The sequence below is a fragment of the Saccostrea echinata genome, unplaced genomic scaffold (genome assembly GCF_033153115.1).
Source record: "Saccostrea echinata isolate AGI-Se365-2 ecotype Australia unplaced genomic scaffold, CSIRO_AGI_Sech_v1 ptg000051l, whole genome shotgun sequence".
Taxonomy (NCBI): domain Eukaryota; kingdom Metazoa; phylum Mollusca; class Bivalvia; order Ostreida; family Ostreidae; genus Saccostrea; species Saccostrea echinata.
In genome coordinates this window covers 9,910,626-9,933,702 of record NW_026889800.1, presented here as the reverse complement: position 1 = coordinate 9,933,702, position 23,077 = coordinate 9,910,626, and the positions used below count along the sequence as shown (strand labels likewise).

Below are 23,077 nucleotides of genomic sequence, written 5' to 3'. Positions count from 1 at the left end.
GTTTAATACAATGAGGTAGAATGGATTGGAAGTAATGACTTAACAAGCGATAACACTTCATCATGTGAAATAGAGCAAATTACAACTTTTTTTCAAAACAAAGATATCTCTAACCAGATCAAGTTTCCCATTCACTGATATTTTGTGCATAAAGGTATAAATAAAAAAAACAACACTACAGAATGTTTAAGGGTAACAGATAAAACCCTTATTTGAATATTCTTTTCTTTTACACTTCTACGTAGTTGGAAATTTGTTTTGATACATGTAAAATGGCCAAGGGTTTAAAAAAATAAAAAGCCTTAAGTACTATGAATTTTGTAAATCACTGAAATACCTTGTAAGTACATGCTACAAAACACAATAAAAAAATTCCTTGTTCATAAGAAAGAGAACGTGATGAGCTTAGACTCCTTTATTCAGATGACTTTCCCAATGACTAACTTGAAAAAAAGTCAGTGAAAAAAGCTAAGACATTGCATAGCAGAATAAATTAGGCGTACTGGCATAGTGTTCCTTCACAATGAGACTTGCTTCGTTATATAACTGTGAGTTGTCTTTTCTTCATGTTGCTAAATAAAGTCTCCTGGTCCACCTCAGCAAGTTTGTAAGCCACCGAGGACTTCCTTCTGTTGTATTCCATTAACACTTTTCCATTTAGTATATCTCTGAATTATACAGGAAAAATACATGAAATTTTAGAAATCTTTTTAAAAAAATTTATTATATGTATTTCTAATTTTTTTCACAGCTTTAGGTGCATTTATATTGAAGCAATAGATTATGGACTTACTCTTTTTTAAATTACATGAAAAATACATGAATTTTTAAAAAAAAAAATATATGTACATATATGATTTTTTTTAAAGATTTAGGTGCTTTTTAATGAAGCAATAAATTATGGACTTACTCCCATTTTATTGAGCCAGAATGTGTTACATCGATTTCTTCCACCAAGACATCCATTTGTCTCTGGGAAAAAAATATTTCACAAGTTGACTATCATACAGAGTTACAGATGGATTTATATCTAGAAGTGTATTATTGTCAATATTACCAAACTAAAAAGTGGTTACATGTATCTTAATTATATTATATTTCTCCAGAAATTGCTATACAGTGATTCTTTCTTATGATATAGCTTCACAGGAGTGTGGGAACATAATAGATTAGTTCTTGAAATACCTGTCTTTAAAAATAAGCAAGTGCATTATCTGATAAAATCAGCAATTCCAAACTTGGGCCTAAGAAATTATAGTGAGAAAATCTACCTTTGTAAGCGTAAGTTCAGCCTCCTTGAAGGCAAACTACAGCTGAGAATACCTACATTTATAAGCCTAAGTTCAGGTTCCTTGAATGCTAACTAGAGCTGAGAAAACCTACATTTAGAATCCAAAGTTCAAATTCCTCGAAGGCTAACTAGTGCTGAGAAAACCTACATTTGTAAGCCTTAGTCCAGTCTTCTTGAAGGCTAACTTAAACTGAGAAAACCTACATTTGTTAGCCTAAGTCCAGCCTCCTCGAAGACTAGCTGAGAAAACCTACATTTGTAAGCTTAAGTCCAGCCTCTTTGAACACTAACTATAACTTAGAAAATCTACATTTGTAAGCCTAAGTTCAGCCTCCTTGAAGGCTATTATAGCTAAGAAAACCTATATTTGCAAGCCTAGGTCCCGCCTCCTTGAAGGCTACCTGCAGCTGAGAAAACCTACAATTGTAAGCCTAAATCCAGCCTCCTTGACTAATTATAGCCGAGAAAACCTACATTTGTAAGCCTAAGTCCAGCCTCCTTAAAGGCTAACTTGAGTTCCTCTTGTTGTAGTGTTCCACTGTGGTCCTTGTCCTGCTGCCGTAATGCTCCCTCTAAGTCCATCCTATGCTCTTTTAGGAACTTAGAAAGGACCTTTAAAACGCTTGTTTGGGGCTAGAATTTAAATAAGATTTAAAACAAATTAAAATCAAAGATTTAAATTGTGCACTTTTAAAAATTAGATCCTAAAAATGTGGTGCATTGCTTAAATGAATAGATTAATTTTTACCTCTATAGAGATTAATAAATCTGCAGTTTATAAAATTTATAAATTAATTCAATTTTTCCCTTTAGTCATTGAAATGGAATTTTACAATGTGAAAACAAATTAACACTAAGGTTTAGAGTCCATTTCTTGCCATAATTATTTCTTATTAATTACCGTATATCGCTGTGCGCCCCCTAAACCTCCATGAAGTATAGTCATATCGTTTTCTTTTTTCATTTGTTGTATTTTTTTGTAGTTGTTCATATTAATGTTCATTTCCTTAAGTAGAAGATAATTAAAAAAATGTGAAAAAATTAAGATGAAATGTTTTAAAAAAAGGAATCACAGGATTAAACTCCGTCATTCAGTTAATCAACTGAAAGGTGACTGAAAGATTGCTGAAAGGTGACTGAATGGCAGAGTTCTGCCATTCAGTTATCTTTGTAGACCTTTCAGTGACCATTCAGTTGGCTAAAGGGTGCAGTTTCATCAAGTGAATATCTAAAAAATATTGCAATCTTCTTTAGTAAAGTATTATAATAGATTTGCCCCCAATGTATTTTGGAGCATAAAGAAATTTTTGGGAAAATGCCAAAATTTTAAATGTCTAAAAGGCCTTAGACAACTGAATCTTTATCATAGATCTATTCTTTGTCTGGTTTTGGGCAGTCAAAATATTGACCATATTCTAAACAAAGTGTAAATTAATTGAACTGAAATACGTATTATTATGGTACATCTACACTGTTACCTAATGTTCTACCATCTAAAACAGACATGCATGTAAATATACTATGGCATTCACAGTTACCGTACAATATGCGTTAAATATTAGCTACAACTTTTTCAACATGAATAAAATACAGGGAAATAGCAAATAAATACTAGTAACTTTCAGCTCGAACTTATTTGATAATGATAAAACACACATCACATCCAGAACAAAAACATCATAACACAGATGCCAACAAAAAACTCAATCTTGTAATAACAGTTTGTATATTGAATATATACACTCTTGCAACATAATAGAGATTTTCAGATTCATGTACGTATATATTCTACAAGTTACCATTACCTTCGTCATTAGTATTAAGTAATTTACGTTTTATATTTTGTTAAACTAGACCTCGTTATGTGCACACCGTATCAACATGATCAATGGAATTCTAGAAGTGAGTGAATGATAACATCACTGCATTAAACCCATCTGATTTTCATTCTACGAAAATGGATCCAGCTCCTAGAAAAACTGTCAGATTTTCTTCAAGGTATCCTTCTCAACTAACTACCTTATTCTCCGAACTAATAAAATATTAACGGGTTGATACATTTCATTTTGCTACAGCTGTAATGGTTATATTTTATATAAGAAATAGAGATAAAGGAAATACGGGAAAAGATCGAGGTTGGAATAGTTTAAAATTAGCATGCAGGAAGGAGAAAACATTTAATACAAGGGATAGTTTAACCTAGGTATAATGAAATCACTGGCTGAGTATATCCAATACTGATTTTATTGTTTACTTTGATATCCGGAAAAGTTATAGATAACTAGTAAAAGAATAATAAATTAATTTTTATCTAATTTGTTTTAAAAATATTATACTTAATCTGCAGGTAAAAATTAAGTGAGAAATGAATTCCTTTAATTATGTTTACATGTAATAACTATAGCTTGGTATAAATTGGATTATTGGGCACAGGCACTTGTTTACCCCGTAGTACAATACATGTTATCATTATGCTTAGACTACAAGGTAAACAAATTATTTCAGAATCAAGTGTCTGCGGTATTGGGAGAATTTTTATGCAAACACAATGCCAAAATGCGTATTTTAATCTGTCATTTTCATAGAACAATGAAGAAATGTAGTTACAAATTTGGATTTTCCCCCCAATAATTGACAAAGAAAATGTATCCAGACTGCCACATTCTCTGAGAAAACTGTAATTTACATGTTCTTGGCCTCTTCTTTAATATACTATTAAATTAGATACTTAGTTTGTGGAATCCGGATCATTTTTCACATGATTTCAAACTTAATGCTATGAAAATGCTCAATTTCAACTCAAGTCAATTTTAGCTGTAAAGTGCCAGAATTATGACGTCATAATAGATCGAGCAAAAAAAAGTCTTAACTTATACCACATCTTAAGTGTGTTCAGAAAGTTCAAAATATGTTTTCTTCCCGCAGCAATATTGTAATTTAAATGATATACCCAGCTAGAAGTACTCAGCTAGAAATATTCCATTTACCGGTATAAATACATGTAGTTCTCAAATTAAGAATGTAGAACCAGTTAAATAATTGAAATAGAGTTTTTAAAAAGGATGAAAACAAACTAAAAGATATCCTGATTTTTAAAGAAAAAAAGTTTCGCAAATAAATACAAATCACGCACGACTGATTACGAAAAAACAGATAAGATTAATTTCTGTTTCACATAAGAATTTGCAAAACAAACTCTAGAGTAGGATCCACTTTTTATTCAAACGTCAACAGAATACTTACCCCGCAGTTCTGAAAGTTAGCAATGAAGACTTAGAAAGGTTTACTTAAACTATCCTTAAATTTAAATAAGGAAATTCATTATGAAGTATAAACAATCACTTTGTTCAACACTGCTCATGTGCCTCTGAATATGTAACTGTTATTTAAATTCAAATTCTGTGATGAAATTCGGTAAAAGTTGAATTAATCAATCAAGATGAGCTAAATGTGGTGTGTAATAATCTAGTTTGAATAGATTTTTTTCTAATAGTTTAATAGCATATGATTAGACTGAATTATGTTTCATTAAAAGAAAGAGAACAAAACAAGCATATAAACTCCTTATAAAACTCTGAGGTTTAATTTGTGACAGAACCTTTTTAAGTTCATCGTATGTATATTTTCAAAATAGTAAAATAGGTTGCTATACTTCTGAAATTTATTCTATTGTTTTTAAACTTTAAAATGATTCTAAGAAACCTTCAGAATCTGTAGAATATATACACATTCCTTCTTGGTGCACTTACAATCCTACATACAACATGCAATGTGCCACAATACCTTTGACTTAATTTGAACATATAGGTTTTGGTGCCAAGTGCCTCAGGATGATTCCTACTTTGAGACAAAATTTTTCCAAAGTGTCTGTGGTTAGTTCAGGGGTGAAATTTTCGTGAGCAAAAAATAACAAGATTACAGACAACTCAAGTATATATTTTGACAGGTATATTTAAGAAAAAAATTGAAATGAATGTTAAACATTTGTTAGAGGTTTTATATTAAAGCAAGGAATACAATGTATTTAAAAACTTTTAAGCATTGCAATATTATAAAGAAAGGAAATTCAATAAGGCATGTAATTTATTGAGGGATATAAATCAATAGGTATATTCATGGAGTAGAGATGTTTACCTGAAGAGAGATGTAAGAGAGGGTCTGGCTTTGATTCACAGCTTTCAATATAATTTCTATACCTTCATCTGTCAATGCATTCAAGTTCATCTGTAAAAGAATAATTATTTCATAATTTGCCATTTCCTTGTATTTATTTTTCTAGCATTGGAAATTGAGAGATCTAGATTGCGGCAAACTGTTGATGAAAATATCGGCAATTTAAAAGTTTTTAAAAAGTTTCCTTTTTTGTAAAAGTTTCGGCAAAACAAATACTGGGCATCATCACTTTCAAAGCTTTCTCATTTCCCTTCCAAAGTAATGTATCACGATTTGTTGGTGGTAATAAATTAAGTACTACTTATGAAATGTTTGTTTTAACTTACCAACAATGTTTCTAAGCCAAAGTTCTTGCTCAGACCTAAAGATAATTCTTTTGCACAGTTCTTGTTGATTCTGTTGTTGCTGAAAAATAAAGTAACTACGATGTTTTCATCTTTTTTACTGACAGTTTATTTTATTTATCTGGTTTACTAAAGAACATCCATGTTATTAGGCCTGGAATACATGTCTCAGTACACTATAAATACATGTATATAAACCTGATATCCAGAACACGTAGTTTGGAGTTAACACGGAGGCCCAGCTGTAAACCTCGACATCCAGGCAATCCAAATCCATTCCAGGACACGTCTAAAACTTCCAAAACCTGGTTGTTCTAGATAATGGGAAAACGATAAAATAAGAAACCGATGCTGTGCCAAAAAAGTAAGTATTGATCAGAAAATAAACCTTGGAATGTTCAGTATTACTGGAATCTACTTGGAATCATGAAAGTTAAAGAAATTGACTTACTGCTTAAGTAATAACACCTTGTTGTCAGTGACCTTATTACGATATTAATAATACTTCATAGCAATTTGAGGATACATAGTAACCTTTTAGGATATTTCCAGCATGGATATAAAGTTGCGTTACAGTAATTACAATTATTACATGTAAATCAAATTACTCAAAAAGCATTATTTAATTTACATGTGCACATACACATTCTGTCATTTGAGAGTGATATACAGTCTTTTGTCAGCTAAATTATTTCATTTTCATTTTTATGATTTTCACCTGTCATTTCTATAAGGACTGACTAGGGTATACTTACAGAGAGAGCTTTACCGATGGCCTCGGCTCTCTTGTCATTTCTATACAGACTGACTAGGGTATACTTACAGCGAGAGCTTTACCGATGGCCTCGGCTCTCTTGTCATTTCTATACAGACTGACTAGGGTATACTTACAGCGAGAGCTTTTTCGATGGCCTCAGCTAAGTAAGAGCTTTACCGATGGCCTCGGCTCTCTTGTCATTTCTATACAGACTGACTAGGGTATACTTACAGCGAGAGCTTTACCGATGGCCTCGGCTCTCTTGTCATTTCTATACAGACTTACTAGGGTATACTTACAGTGAGAGCTTTATCGATGGCCTCAGCTAAGTAAGAGCTTTACCGATGGCCTCGGCTCCCTTCTCAATTCTTTACAGACTGACTAAGATATACTTACAGCCAGAGCTTTACCAATGGCCTCGGCTCTCTTCTCAATTCTATACAGACTGACTAAGATATACTTACAGCGAGAGCTTTACCGATGGCCTCTGCTCCCTTGTCATTTCTATACAGACTGAGAAGGGTATACTTACAGAGAGAGCTTTACCGATGGCCTCGGCTCCCTTGTCATTTCTATACAGACTGACTAGGGTATACTTACAGAGAGAGCTTTACCGATGGCCTCGGCTCCCTTGTTGCGTATCGAGTTCCAGCTGAGGTCCAGGTCTGTAATGCTTTCATTGCCAACCTTCACAGACAAAGTCATTGAATTTATGGTTTCATTTTTTTTTTATAATTGCTGGATTCACAACAACCTCTTTCAAATGAAAAAAAAAACTTTTTTATGGAATATGATGATAACAAACGGTTATCACGTTCAAAAAACAAATTGTGAGTACAGCAATCTCGGACCTTTAAAAACAACAAAGGTGGGATCAGGTACCATGGAAAAGTAAGCATCTCCTGTCAACCTGTCACACCCACCGTGTGCTCTTTGTCAAGATCGGTCATACGGAGAAATACAAATATGAAGCAGCTGCTAGACTCTCTGGTGTCTTTTATTCGAAGGTCAATAGGGTATATTGAATCAACTTATGAATGAAAATAATTATTGTTAATTGACAAAACATCACCGATGTATCTAAATGTCGAATTGAAAGCCACAGCAAGAGACTTCTTCTTTAATGTAGACTTTTTTTTTTAAATAAATTCTGTTTCATGAGAATACAAAAAAGGTCTGTTTATATGTAATGGTGCACAAATTAGTAACCATGGGAATTTCAACAGATTGTAGGAAAACCTGGTCTCCAAAGACTACATAGATAATGTCAATGAGAAACTCCAGCATCTTTAAACATCAACGTCAGAGTATCTGTGTCTAGAATCAAAATGTTTTTTAACAAAGTAAGCCTACAGATACGAAAATTTGCGAGTTCAATTCTTTTTAAAATCAAAGCAGTTATCCATGATGTCAAAGAGCCTTGTCTTTATTTATCTTGGGAAATGGTTATAGAAAGTGTTGAAAAGTCACACACATTGGCGCTATTGAGTTGTGATTTCAAATTTTATAAAAGATCTTTGAGTTTCAAGTATTCACATTTGATTAACGCCAGTTCTCGAATATGTTGTTTCACAGTACTGCTGAAGTGAAAAAAAGAGGCTGGTGGAATTTTTTCTCGATCCAGCTGTGTATCTGATTGTAAGGATTTTTATAAAGTTTGGAATCCAATATAGGTATGATAATTCAAAATCAATTTGGTTGTTAGGAATATTGAAAATATTTAAAACTGACATGTGATTTTGAAGAATCTATTCCTCAGAAAGGGAACTATGAGTATAATTCGGATTACCAGTCGTTGAATTCAACCCAAGTTCATCTAAAATGCAGTTGTATACAAAGACAACGTTGTCACCTGCTTTGCCAGCTGGGACCAGTACATATTGATCATGTAATCTAAAATATAATTCCTTAGACACTTCTAAATATTGAATACAAAAGGATAGATGGTTCTCATATTGCCCCTCAGTCGTTTTAGAGAATTTAACATCCACCTTATACTTTTTATCCATTCTGACATAGTGTCTTAGGTCTTCTCCTTCATACTTAATCCATCGTCTGGCATAATCTTCGATAGAATTCACAATATTTATAAACTTCTGGCGCCAATTAAAAAAAAATTCCGTTTCCCTAAATTTTGGTCCTTTTAAAATGAGTTGATTTATTAGGTCTCATTGTGAACTATATTCATATCACCAGTAATAATAGATGTGCAGCAGGACTCTTACTGTAAGGAGAAGATGAACATGAACACGTACATTGTAGGAGGATTATGTTTCAGATGGACAATATTTTGGCACTGTAGAGTTTATTTGCAATTTAAAGTTTGGAAGCATTGTTGAAAGACATTTGTAAAAAAAAAAATGCAATGTGTGCATATCAACATAAAATATGATGGAATGCAAGGGTGGACCTTTTTATGATTAAGAATATCACTAATTTTATGGCATTAATTGCCTCTGTTGGCAAATTTAACTTTAATGAACAGACGGAAAATAAGACTATTATTAGCATTATTCAATATCGATGACGTTTTATCAACAAGTATTTTCATTCATATGTTGATTCAATTTACATGTATTTGAACTCAAAATAAGACACCGGTACCACGGAGTCTGGCACAACTGCTTCATATTGGGTTATTTTACTAGAGGAAGATATTAAAGACAAATTAAACTTAAATCAAATTAAATTAAACTAACACCTAAACTTTATGATAAACATGATGACTTTTCTATCTTCAACTTCCCTTTTTTATGTAGCAATATGCCAGTATCACCTGCATACGTGGTATATGTCTCACAGTTGATTCGATACAAAAGAGGATGTTCTTTGTATGAACAATTTTTAAAATGAGACAGGCTACTGACAACAATTGATGATACAGGGGTATCCACAATCTCGATTGGGGGCACCATTTCTCAAATTCTATGGTCGATACTATGACCTTGTTTGTCAAAACAATCTGACGTTCGGACGACTGTTGACTGACGTCTTTCATACAATTAGTGTTAAGCCATTATTTTCATACTGAATTTACTATAAATCTCTCCGTTTACCAAATCATGACAAAGGGTACACAGCGGGTGTGACCAGTTAATAGGAGCATCTGATACTCCCTCCATGGCACCTTGTTTTAGAGGTCCGTGTTTGCTTCACTGTTTCAATGGACTTCTGAACTTGATTTCTGTTTGTTATCTTCATATTTCATTCATAATCACAGATCCCAGCATGTTTTCTGGTGTTGGAGATTCCGAAAGGGATTTTCCTTGGCCTTTTCAAATAGATCATTTAAAATTCTGTCTTCCTGCTTAAAATTTGGATCTGCTGTATATATTGAATACCTATAAATTTATCATGCTAATGATTTACATTTTGTTTTTGAAACATACAACATACCAGAGCTCCGGCAATATACATTCCCCCGGCTTCACCAAATTCGTTGTTACTGAGGTCCAGTGACGTCAGAGATGTGTTGCTTTTGAGAGCCTCCATAAAATATCCTGCGTCCCGGTCACATAGCTGATTGCCTGTAGATACGTAAAAAATATTTTTAAAAAATAATAATAAATAAATAAATAAAATGACAAAGTGATTTCATTTGATTTATACGTAAGGGATAAAAACATGAATACTTCCAAATTATTTTAACAAATTGCTGTTAGTCAGATAATGCTACAGATGCCCTCTTTATATTAATAAGTAAACAATTTGACCGATTTTGCGGCCACGTCCGTGTGGATGGCGGTACTCAACGTGTCTTATAATACAGAATGAAAATATATTAATTTTCTACAAAATATAAAACATTCACCAGACAATGAGAGAGTTTTTAATGTCGTGTTGACATCCAACATGCTCGCAACTGCTTTTGCTCCTTTTGACTGGATGAAATTATTGGAAATGTCCTACAACAAGGAAACGTGTTTAAAATTGGTACATTCCAGGGCCAACTCTCTAATTTTATTTTCAGCTCCTCTCGTTATATCCCATAAGCCTGTCATTCTTTCTTTCATTTTATTTTGTTATTTTTGGTTTGTTTGCTTGTTTGTTAAATTCGTTTTGAAAGCCAGAGTAATACTGATACCTAGTCAATTTAAATAATCAATTGAGGAGAGGTATTTCCTAAACGCAATTAACAATTCCTTTATATCATGTGTGTATAACATGACATAATAATTGGAGTATTGATAAACACAGAGAGGGTACGGTACACACCAGTGACACAATGAACATATTATCCTTAAGCATTCGACAGAGATAAACTGCTCCATCTCCCTCCAAGTAATTGTCCCCTAGGTCGAGATTCTCCGTCACTGTGTTGAACTTAAAATTAATGAAAACTTCTCAAATTAAACTCTGAAAATATTCTTATACAAACTTTTCACTTACACATAGAACCATTAATACATAGATTCATTAAACAACAAAAGCTTAAAAGGTTTTTTTTGTGTATTGAGAAGTAATATTAATATTAAGAACGAAAAAAAAAAAAAAAAAAAAAAAAATTTGGAGATGTATTTTTTAAAGTTTGCAATGTTCTAAAATGAAATGCAAGCATAAGATTTATTCAAAGGTAAAATACAAAAACCTTTTTAATGCATTTTGTACTCATAACATATGGAACGCAGTTAAAACTTGTCTTATATACCTCGAGGGCCCTTGCCACTGGTTTTGTAGCAGTCCCTCCAAGATAGTGATGACGCATGCGTAGATTTCTGTCGCCAAGATGACGAGAAAGGTATGAAACAGGAATCAAACCTTCAGAGGCCAAAAAAAGACAACTGATATAAATATCCATCCATTTAACATGTTTTATTTAGAGTATTGATAATTTCTCTCTTGGAACATCGCACACGAGTACATTCCCAGAATCAATCTAGAGACAATTTAACAACATTATGCTGTCTGCACATATTCTTTTTTTTTTTTTTACTATGAAAAGTATCATGTAGATTTGTTACACAAGCAGAAATCAACCCCATAATGATAATAAATGTATCTCTTTATCGACAACTTATCATACCGTCTCTTTTACACTGGTCTAGGTAAGTTGTTTTTCCTGTGGGGTCTATTGGTTTTTCTATTTCTGTAAATGAGATAAAAAATATTATTCATTCTTCGCTTTCCTCTGTGCTCTTTGAGAATTTTTGTGTATATTACGTTATAAAGAAATTCAAGCTAGCCCATTAAACATCATACTCACTGCTTTGTTAGCTAAGTTTCTATGTAATTCTCCTATAACTCTTGCAGTTGAACATTAATCTTTGTCTTGGGCTATTGCCAAAGTTAAGACGTTGGCTAAGTAATGCATCACTTTTGAAAGGATTTATTTATTTTTTCGTGCAATTTTAAGTCAACGTCATCAAATTGGCAAACATAGTATAAATTAAGATGAACAAACTTTTTTGTTTAAAGGTTTACTATAATTTATACTTTAACAAAAAGAATTAAAGAAATAAAGTTTCTGATCTTATATTTATCGAGTCCATGATCGTGATTATGTTTAATGTTTAATATTCTTGTGTCTAAATTATACACTAAACTCTGTTTTAAAACATACAAATAAAGTAATATCAAAGCAAACATGGTACACTATAATTATGTTAAAGTAACACAACAAACGCAATAAGTTCAATAATAAGTATATTTTGATATACAAACGTTTGATCAGAAGTGTATCGATTCCCTGATTAAGTTGAAAATTTATGTACAATTCAGACATTTATCAACTGGAATATGAGCTGTTCTTTATACAACAGAATGATGAATATCCACATAGAAACGGAGCCGCTTATAATTTGTGCACTTAGTATTCAAAGATGTTTTCAAAATTATACTCCTCAGTTGTCAAGGAGGGAATTTATTTATTAATAATAATAAAGAAAATTTTAAAGCAAACTGTTTTCCTTTTTCACAATTCCTAGGAAGAATAAACCTCTTAACCGATGGAATTGTGGTCAAAATCCTATATTCTGATCAATACACTTATCTGCAATTCAGGTCCCGAAATTTCTTCATTCTTGTATGCTTCATTTTAATTCAGTCGAAAAAAATTATATTGTAGAAATTACTTTTGTGTCTAATTGATATTTCAGAAATATTTTACAAATTATATGCATTTCATTGTATGAAAGCATAGTTCTAAACTTGGCTTCTTCGGATAATATGATGAACAACAGTTAGTGATTAAGAAATGCTGGTACATGTATTCTGAAATATTTCATTATCAAGGCTTGAACTCCCAGTATTTATGCTGATCAAGCACATGGGGGGAATAGATGCATTTTCTCTTGCTCTTCTCTGGTTCGGTATTGTATTTCCAATTTGAAACATGCACAACAATATATAAAAAACAATCGGTTTTGATTATAATGGATTAGAATCTTTTATGAAATTTCATATATTTATGGATAATGCAGTTATTGTGATGTTAAAGATACGATTAATATTTTACAATATTTTTATTTCATGCAAAACGAATTGAAATGAAAAATGACTTAGTAGGTGAATGGTAGTCCATACAAGCTTTAATTACACTGTTAGACAGACTCTGTTATCAACTCAGTGTGCTAGAACCATTCACAAACACTTTCCTTTTTTCGGTGGCTTTTTCTCTTTTTTCTGAAGTTTTTGTTTAACTTCTTCCAAATCTGCACAGATGTTTGAGCATGTCACAATAATGACAATATGACTACATTAAAATCATATCCCAAATCAAATCCCATATATTTTTTTTACCAATATTAACCAACATAACAGAATTATGAACTTTTATCACTTTATGTTACTTCAAATCAGAGGTATTATACGGAACAGAAATTTGACTTAACTATGCATTTTGTAGATCATTATACATGTATATAATATTCCGTATAACATAAAGAGAGAGAGAAAGAGATAAGATTGTAAATCTGTATTCTTTATTTTTTCCCTACTATTCAGTTCTATATGCTGTCTATAAACATGTGATGGTACACCTGTATACCTTTTGTACTAGTGTATACCAATTTACAAATATTTCTACAAATTTTAAAGGCAAAGTATTCCACTATTATTTTTGGATAAAATTTGGAAATGTTGCCAAAATGTTACATTGACTTGTGGACACCCCCCCCCCCCCCCCGCAAACAAATCATACTTATATACAACCTTGCACCTCTCCAACATAGTTTTCCAATAAATTATCTTTCTATTACATATAAGAATGTGATCTAAACAAAACTGTAAATTATTCTTGATATAATCATTCCATTAAACATTGTTAAAAGAAAGCAGTACACCACCCATCACGATTTTAATGAAATATATTTACTTTATTTCTTTTCAAAGATTTTTTTGTAAGGACTTCTAATACATTGCATATTGATGTGTTCAGAAGTTAATTACGATGAAGGTTTGAAACCCCCTGTAGTGTTTATCGGGGGAGGGGGGATTCCTGTCAAAAATCATCTTTGATTGAAGTAAGTGGAAAGCAAGTAATAAAGAACGACTTAAGACACTTCAATCTATACAAAGCTATGAAGTCACATTTTTTTTTTTTTTTTTTTTTTGTTTATTTGTTTTTTTTCCCCTCAGTTTCTGTCTTTTTAAACAACTACTGTGTTGTACAGATATGTACAATATATTTAAATTTTATCAATTCATAATAAAACCAATTTAAGAAAATGATCTGGATTTAATTTGATAGTTGAAATAAGCGGCCTACTTTTGAGCATATCTATCTCCAAGTCTGTGTCGTATTCTTCAGAATCATGTGGTGACATCATCGTCCATGTTTCAAATGTTGGATGCTGTTTCTTTGACTTTGACATATCTCTCTTGACCTGCGTCATTGCCCAGCTGTGCTCAGGGGATGGGGAACGTCCAGACGACTCTTTATAAAGGCATTTCAAAAGTCCATTGAGAATAAAACTATTTCATTTTTTTTGTACATTTTACACCAATCTTTATTTCAAGTAATTTTGTATTTGATTCAAATAGAAATGACTTATTTTTCTGTTCATTCAATTTAGAATAAAAATAATTTTTTTTTAGTCCTATTTTATAAAAATCCATTACATAATTTACTGAAAAATTCAATTATACCTGAGACCAAAGTGGTGACTCCATATTCTAACATATCCTTCTCCTCCTGTCCTTCATGGTCTGTCATTTGATCTTTGACATTGTATCTTTGTGGCTTGTAATCCAATGCTGGACATTCTAATCCAATAACTTGAGTATCGTCTGCTTCCTTCTCCTCTTTTTGGCGGTCATCTTCCTTGGATTTCTGTCGTCTGTTCGGTGGCCTCATGTGAGATTTCTTTAAATTTTCTCGGACTAGTTTCTTCTTTGAGACATCGGCTCTGGTTTTTGGATGAGCTGACCATGGTCGTCTGATTCTACCGATGGGTGGTTCTGGGGTACTGGAAGCACTTGGGCTGCTGGGTGGTTTTTTGCCTTTGGCAGAATGTGGGCGAATCAAACTTAGAACTTTTGAATGTTGGCCTTCTTCTGTGGGTAAAGATTCCCCTTGCAATTCTTCTGTACCATCCATATTACTTTATTAAAAAGTGTGATTCTATACCTGTATATCATAAATAACAATTACAAAAACAATCATATATATCTTCAAAATATTTAAACCTTAAATTAATTTAAAATTATTTTCAAAATTATTTGTAAGTTATATTAAGGAGTTATATAGTAAATATTAATCCATGTATATGCTCTGTGGCCTCCCTTTACTTTTTTAGTTCATAAATGATAAATCCAAATTGCATAAATGATGAGGTACATGTACCAACAGGTATATTCTACTCAAGTTGAATTTCACCAGACATATAGATCAATATTATGTAACAAAAGCATGGAAAGAAAGCACTAATTCAAAAGCTCCAATAGTGGATTTAGATACTACATATATGAATATCTTATCGCCTTCAAATAAAAAAAAAAGTGTAATAGTCGATAGTGGTATGTTGGTTAATTTAGTACAATCTATACATTAAATATTTACTTACATATCCTAAATATCAAATTGAGATACAACATCGATTAACAGAAAAGAAAATTGACTTAGCTTTTCTTGCTTTATATTCGTTATAAGTTTGTAAAGAAATATAAGAATTTAGCTCGTATTTTTTAATGAAAAATCTATTTTAAAAAAATTATCATAGGAGCTATATAGAGAGAGAGAGACTCAGAGAGATCCGCCATCTTCTTTTAACCACAGTTAGTAAACATATATGAATTAATTGGACATATTACTAAAAATACACGAAGCCTATGATATCATTAACAATAAGACAATGAACACGTACGTACACAGGTTAATTACAATAGGCCTATCATGCGACCTAGCGTTCTACTTTGTTTTCAGTATTTGCAACGTTTACCTTGTTTAAATTGAATCAAATTATCCACAATAATTGTTTTTCACATCATTGTTATTGGTTACTGTGTGTAAGCAGTGATTGACAATTTCTCTTTCATTACTCGCAGCATAGCAGGTTATCTCCAATGTAAACACTGTCCTACTTTCTGCAACTTCCGGTGTAAACGTCATCGATTTGGAGTTTTTGTGTAAAACGTCATTCGCACTTCCTTAATCATTAGCCATTTTCTGTGTGATCCGAGTGATCATACGAGGGGAATTTAGCAAGCGTGACTGAACACACACTATCACACAGGATGAAAAGGACCACAGGTTAGTTCAAACTAATGTTATATGAGAAGAACTTTTGTATTACTATATGAGATTGCTGAAGGAAAAATATATCAGATTGATCTGATAATAAAAACGAACTTCGGTATCAAGACAAGAAAACAATAAACACTCCTTATTTAGATTCTTTAAATATCATATTTTAAATTTAATCACAATGGAATGACATTCGAAATTACATATAAACTAACCTGACGGTAAAATTTTAATGTCAACAAAATTGCGCAATCAGGACAGCAAAGTGGGGGGGGGGGGGTATGTATTATGTTTATGACCTGTGCTATTAAGATCAGTAACTGCTATTTATTTACATAGAATATGCAGTTGTTTGACCAGTTCCGAATTTCGATCAGTTCCAAATAATTAATAATTTAAGAGCTGATAATTAATAAATTCAAAAGTGTAAACATTAATTGTAGTATTGTCATCATTGTAGTAGTTTGGACTCAATTCTATAGTATAGACTATGGGTATGGACTTGGTTCGATTCCTAGTCTAGTCATATATTTTCTCCATTCATTCCTCCTTTCCTATTGCAGTATATAATACTATATATATAAGGAAAACAACCACACATACCTAAGAAAGATAACCTTTCTTGCATTAACAGCTTTTTTGGTTATGATTAATTTGCAAATATATATTTGAACTGTCTTTGATTAAATTTATCATATTTGTATAAAATGAGGATTTTAAAACCATTTCAACGTAATATCTGTTCCCCAGACCACTGTTTTTAATAGAAATTCCAGCTGCTAATCAGTTCCAGTTGAAAATGTTAAAAAGTACTTTTTTCGAAGTGCTTACAAAATTATGGGAGAGGGGGAACCAGCAGTTATTAATTAGATTAATGCCATATAAACAGAAATTTGAGCGAGGATTCAGTTTTGGCATTTTTAGCGAGGGTATGGAGATCGTTAAAATTAAATATCACTAACAGTTTATTCCGCATTAGAGGTTACAGTTATCTTTCTAAGCATGATAAAACCACTAAAATTACTTCTTGCTAATTAAAAATTAATGCTGATTTTTAAGTATAAATTGCTAAATTTGCGTCTCACTAAAAATTCCACTTATACAGTATAATATCTAAAACATGATTGATAAAGGGTTATTTTACATTAGGATGTATCAATACAAAAATATTAAAAAAAGAAATATTGATAGAGGTTAGATTATCAGCATGAGATGTATGTTTGTTAAGCTTCCTGCAAACTTTTTTTAACCAATCAAAGAATTATGATTTTTTTTTATACAGGATCGACACTCATTACCTAAGTAACCTGGGCTTGTATGATACATGTATATTTTAAAACATTTTTGACAGTTTGGGCAATAAAAAGTCATTTCATGTTTTAGACTAAGTGTAAAAAGTTTTGAACTTCACCTTGTGATCATATTTAAATTCCAAAATACATGTAGAAAAAAGTAATATTAGACAAAACTTGGTGTCCAACTGATGTTTAAAATAAGAACACAAATATATGACTGTGAAATAATGTTCTCAAAGATTACAACATGTACACGGAGAAGGAAAACACAATTTTTATGACAATTTACTTTCTTGTAAGTTGCAATAAAATTATGAAAAGATTTATTTTTCAGTGGAAATTTTACAATTTATATTAAAAACAAAGTTAAATACATGTAACTATTTTGAATTTTTCTACCTGTCATCAGTGTGCCATAATTACATATACATGTACGATATATCAACTATTGACTTATTGTGTCTGACCCAATTTTACATTTTTATTACAACATACATGTATCACTATGCTTTGCTTTTGTAAACATGTTATTTACATTAGGAGCAAAGTCCACACATTAGAATCACGAGTAATTTACATAACAAGTGACAGCAAAACTATTTATATATCAGTTCTATAGCCATGAGACAAAAGTATAAATAAAGAAACAGAAATGTGATGGTTTCATTTGACAAATAGGTATTTCTAATCATGCTAATATTTACATGATTTAGGGCAATTTGGGAATGCTAGTGTGAATTTTCTACATGCTCTTGTAATCATGATAATTATAAATACATTTCTTGTAATTTAACATGTTGAAGCTGAGTAAATAATGCACATTTCCTGTCTTCAACTTTACATATGTAAGATGTCTTAAGCTTAATATTCTATGAGATAGAGATCATGGTGATTCGGCATGGAAAATTCATGTAGTACATGCAGCATAATACGTAAATTTATGAAACTATCACATATCAAACATGTGACAAATGTTATAATTTATGGAACATTTAATTATGAAAATACTTCATTTTGTTTTATTTTTTTTTAATAATTTTTTTAAATTTTAGGTTGAAGAATTCTTATCCTGAAGCCCAAGAAACTGCTGCAATCATTTTATTTATATAAGCAGTGACAAGGTTATAATACATACATAAAATGGCAGGTACCAGCCATTCTGATAGTGGAGATGTGTGCTCCATAACCGAGAGCCCGATTATTGTACAACCTAAATCTATAGACAGTCCAGATATAAATCATATCACACTAGACAGTGACTTTTCTGACGGAGAAGACGATCTTACTCTATCTCGGAAGGCCGCATCGCAGAAGTCAGAGTCAGGGAAACTCTTATTTTCCAAGAGATTTGTAAGTTGTTTTTTTTTTCATTTGAACATGTTGAAAGATATTTACATGCAGAATATAAAGTGCATCATAAATTTGAACTGATACATCTGTTATTGTTCCAGTATATCAATTCTGAAAGATTCATAATGATTGTTGCTCATATTATTAAGTTGTCTACTTGTAATACATATATTATATAATTACACAATTTCAACATTTGCAGGTACATGTAGTACCTTTACATAATTTCTTAATAAGCTTAAAAGTATTAGAACAATCAGAATTTATTACTATTAGGGTTGTGCAATCGGTCAGATAATAATAACTACTAGTGTGCTATGCTAGTCTTCCTCGGGGTCTATACAGTTAGCTGATCAGATAGTCTGTCATCTTTAAGATTGAATACCCAGCTACTCAATCAAAAAAGGCATCAGAATGATCAGTAAATGTGTCCCATAATTAACTTGTTCTTTATTTACCTAGTGTATATAATCTTTATACAGATCTATATTTTTGCTTACATTATTTTTAATAGTTGAGCAACAGAAAGGTGCTGTTTTCATTTTTTAATCAAGTGGTTTGTGAAAATATAGTTTTTTTTTGTTGTTGTTTTTTTTTTGGGGGGGGGGGGGGTGTCATTTTTTAATGAAACATTAATTCAAAATTGTCAGGAGAAATATTCATTTCTAATATGATTTTGTCAATTGGCATCATTACAGAGAAGAATAAGAGGACATAATGATGAAGAAGAAGATGAGGAAGATCTGAAAGTGTCTCGTCATTCCAGAATGGAAGATTTTCTGTCAGGGACGTGTAAAGCTGCAGAACAAGCGGAGGAGTTTGTCAAAAAAGTGTGGGCGGCGGGCTGGAGGGTCGTCCACCATCACTCTCTCCCAGACTGGCTCCAGGACAACGACTTCCTTCACACGGGACACCGTCCTCCCACCAACTCATTTCTTGTTTGTTTCAAATCTATATTTAGAATACACACAGAAACTGGAAACATTTGGACACATCTGTTAGGTGAGTGAAATTTATATGACTAAAAACAGATAAACAAATAAATCATCTAAACTAATAAAGCATCTACCATTGTTTGTAAAATAGAACATGTAAATAAAGATAGACTCGGTATTAAAGATGTGCAGGCATTGAGGAAAAATCGGAAAATTATGAGGGATAAAAAAAATTATGAAAGCTAGAAGACAATTGTAGCAGTTAGCATGGTTTTCATTTGCTAGCTACATGTATTATCATTTCCATATTGTAGCTAATATGATTTTATATCAAATGTTTGTTAATCTCTTATACCTTGTATTTACCAATTCTGTTTAACAGAATAACATACATATCTTTTTGTTTTTAGGAATGATAGCTTTTATTGGAATAGCGAGTTACTTTCTATCACGGCCAACAGTAGAAGTACAGTGGCAGGAAAAGGCTGTTTTTTCGGCATTTTTTGCAGGAGCAATTCTTTGTTTAGGATTCTCATGGATTTTCCACACAGTGTTTTGTCACAGTGAGCGAATTGGAAAACTTTTCAACAAGTAAGTGCATGAGAGTTATAGTTAAAACAATGAGTTTAAATGAATTTGGGTTTTTTTTCAGTTTCAAAAAGTAATCATCAGAATAGATACTTGTTCATTGATTGTGCATGCTTTGTGGGAACATTTATCATGTGCATACATGTAACATACTGTAAAATCATATTTTTTTCGTGGGGTCAAATTTTTGTAGTTTGAGCAAATTATATGGGTTCATGGGGATTTAATTTTGTGGATGAAAAAAATATTTGAGTAGTAATTTATGTGAAAAATTACATTTTGTGGTGGACGTAAATTTATGTGTCTCTTCATATGTCAAAAACAATGAAATTAAACCCCACAAAATATGTGATTTCACAGTAAAACATGAAGTCCTTTTCTACTTGACCTTACCTATCATAGTCAACTTTAAATTCACTGTAAGATATTCATGGTAAATTGGTAAATAACCCTATTTGAAGTACCAAAGTTCAACTACATGTATATGTTAGGACTTTTTGGATATGTATCCTAAAATGTTTTCTGAAAATTAATCCGTCAAAAAACTACTTTATTGAAATTAAATTGCTGAATTAGAAGTTACTGTTTATTTTCAGGTTGGACTATTGTGGCATAGCTCTCCTGACTATGGGCTCCTTTGTTCCATGGCTATATTACAGTTTTTACTGTCGTCTAGGACCCAAGATTGCCTACCTTGTACTAATATTTGTCCTTGGTACCTGCTGTATTGTGGTTTCTCTGTGGGATAAATTTGCAGAACCAGAATTCAGGGGAATTAGGGCAGGTATGAATATGATCAATGATGTAATCTGATTTTTACCATGAAACTATTCAAGTGATTTTTAATATTTAATGATAAATTTCTGTGAAAGAATTTCTTTCTGACAGTGAATTATGCAATTAGTACTTGAATATTAGTCATGTTAATAGAAATATAAGGTTCTCTCATATTTTGCAGGTGTATTTATTGCCCTTGGACTAAGTGGTGTGGTTCCAGCCATGCATTACGTTATTATAGAGGGGTTTTATCATGCTATCAACTTTGCGGCCTTAGGATGGTTATGTCTGATGGCACTGCTGTATATTGTTGGAGCTCTGATATACGCCTTCAGAATTCCTGAGAGAATTTTCCCGGGGAAATTTGATATTTGGGTAAGAAATATAGAAAGACATTTTTATTGTGTAATTTCACTCCTTTTTTAAAAGAAGAAAAAGACAGAGATGCATTGAATGTAAAGGAAATATTTTTCTTTTTCAAGTTAATTGTTTACATCGGCCACCTAAAAAATTGACAATGCACTTCTGATGACTGATTTATATTCTCATGTATATACATGTATGTATATACAGTTGAACTTCGGTATCTTGAACACGGATATCTAGAATACCATGGATATGTCTAAGTGATTTTGAAGTCCCAATCCCTTATTCCTTAAGTATTTTACCCCGGATATCTCAAAAGTTTTTTCTCAGTACCATGGAGTTAGAGATAATGAGGTTTGACTGTATAAACTTTGATTTTACACATGCTGTACATAAAAAAATACTTTGTATAAAGAGCAAGAGCCACTTGGGGCCTTTTTTGGCCCTGTCAATTTCTACAATTCAAAATTGCATAGTTTTAGTCGACAAGGCAATAATTAATACTTGAACACCTGGTGAATGAATATCTACTGAAAATGACGTAATTTTCTTGCTAGTCAATGCATTATGACAGCAGCTAGATCACTTAAATCTGACACTGTAAATATGAATTCCTAAACTACTGCTGAATAGTCATTATAATACTATGATTTACAGGATTTTTGCATAAAACCATTTGAAAAATGTCATAAAAATCTAGTTTTTAATTGCTTACAGTAAATGTCCATTTTTTGCTAATTGTTTTACAATACAGTTTCAGAGTCACCAGATCTTTCATATGTTCGTGTTGGCGGCTGCACTGGTCCATTTTCATGGCATTTCCAAGATTGCTAATTACAGGCTAACGCTAGGGGAGTGTCTAGATAGTGAATTAATAGAATCATAAGCTCCTAGTTAAAAGCAGAACTCCTTCACAGTGGTTTTGTTTTTGTCTTGTCCTTGAATATGATTGGTGTGATAATTATATGAAAATGTAATTTTAGAAAGTCATAAACACATTTACAAATTGAACGTTAGTTATTTGTTGTATTTGACATACACGTATAACAAATTTGCAATGATATAAATTGTCAAACCAATATAAAATTTTTGTATTTAAAGACTATTTCAGAAATGCATGTGCTTTACTTTCTACATGGTGAATATATTATTAATATGGTCAAAATTCTTTTTTTTTCTTTTTAGAAGATGAAAAAAGGAAACCTTTCTTTCTTTTTTTCTTGTTTTTTTTTTTTTAAATCACCAAGTCTTTCATGAGGTACTTTGTAATTGTACATTACCTATATTTACATGCACATGCTTAACAGATAAAAATATTTTCAGTCTTTATACCTCAGAGTATTTAATAACTGTTATATTTTAGGCTGAAATGTGTGTTTGCACTTGTTGATGTATATTATTCACTGTATTTATTATAATCATCATTACTCAGATACCTTTCTAGGCCATCATTAGTGTTTAATGTAAGTACTAATGTTTTTGGTATAGATTTGTTGTTTTTTTTATTTACTCTTTTTGG

The 23,077-nt window shown here is 31.7% G+C and overlaps 1 protein-coding gene and 1 pseudogene across 1 annotated transcript; one reads left to right on the top strand and one right to left on the bottom strand.

Moving 5' to 3' along the window:
* Positions 1 to 378: 378 nt before the first annotated feature.
* On the bottom strand, positions 379 to 15,113 carry LOC133203586 (leucine-rich repeat-containing protein 74A-like; annotated as a pseudogene).
* A 1,065-nt stretch (positions 15,114 to 16,178) lies between these two features.
* Positions 16,179 to 22,714, top strand: LOC133203598 (adiponectin receptor protein-like). The gene is made up of 7 exons (XM_061339367.1): positions 16,179 to 16,253; positions 18,595 to 18,892; positions 19,591 to 19,894; positions 20,238 to 20,418; positions 21,012 to 21,199; positions 21,374 to 21,567; positions 22,313 to 22,714. Exons 2-7 carry the CDS (start codon positions 18,683 to 18,685, stop codon positions 22,442 to 22,444), a joined length of 1,209 nt encoding a protein of 402 aa, XP_061195351.1. The 5' UTR covers positions 16,179 to 16,253; positions 18,595 to 18,682; the 3' UTR covers positions 22,445 to 22,714.
* The last annotated feature ends 363 nt before the right edge of the window (positions 22,715 to 23,077 follow it).

Bases quoted from the DNA above. Each gene is read 5' to 3' on its own strand.
- LOC133203598 (XM_061339367.1), top strand. From the start codon at position 18,683: ATGGCAGGTACCAGCCATTCTGATAGTGGAGATGTGTGCTCCATAACC. The intron at 18,893-19,590 runs GTAAGTTGTTTT...GCATCATTACAG, and splicing joins TCTTATTTTCCAAGAGATTT to AGAAGAATAAGAGGACATAA. The intron at 21,568-22,312 runs GTAAGAAATATA...TTTACAATACAG, and splicing joins CGGGGAAATTTGATATTTGG to TTTCAGAGTCACCAGATCTT.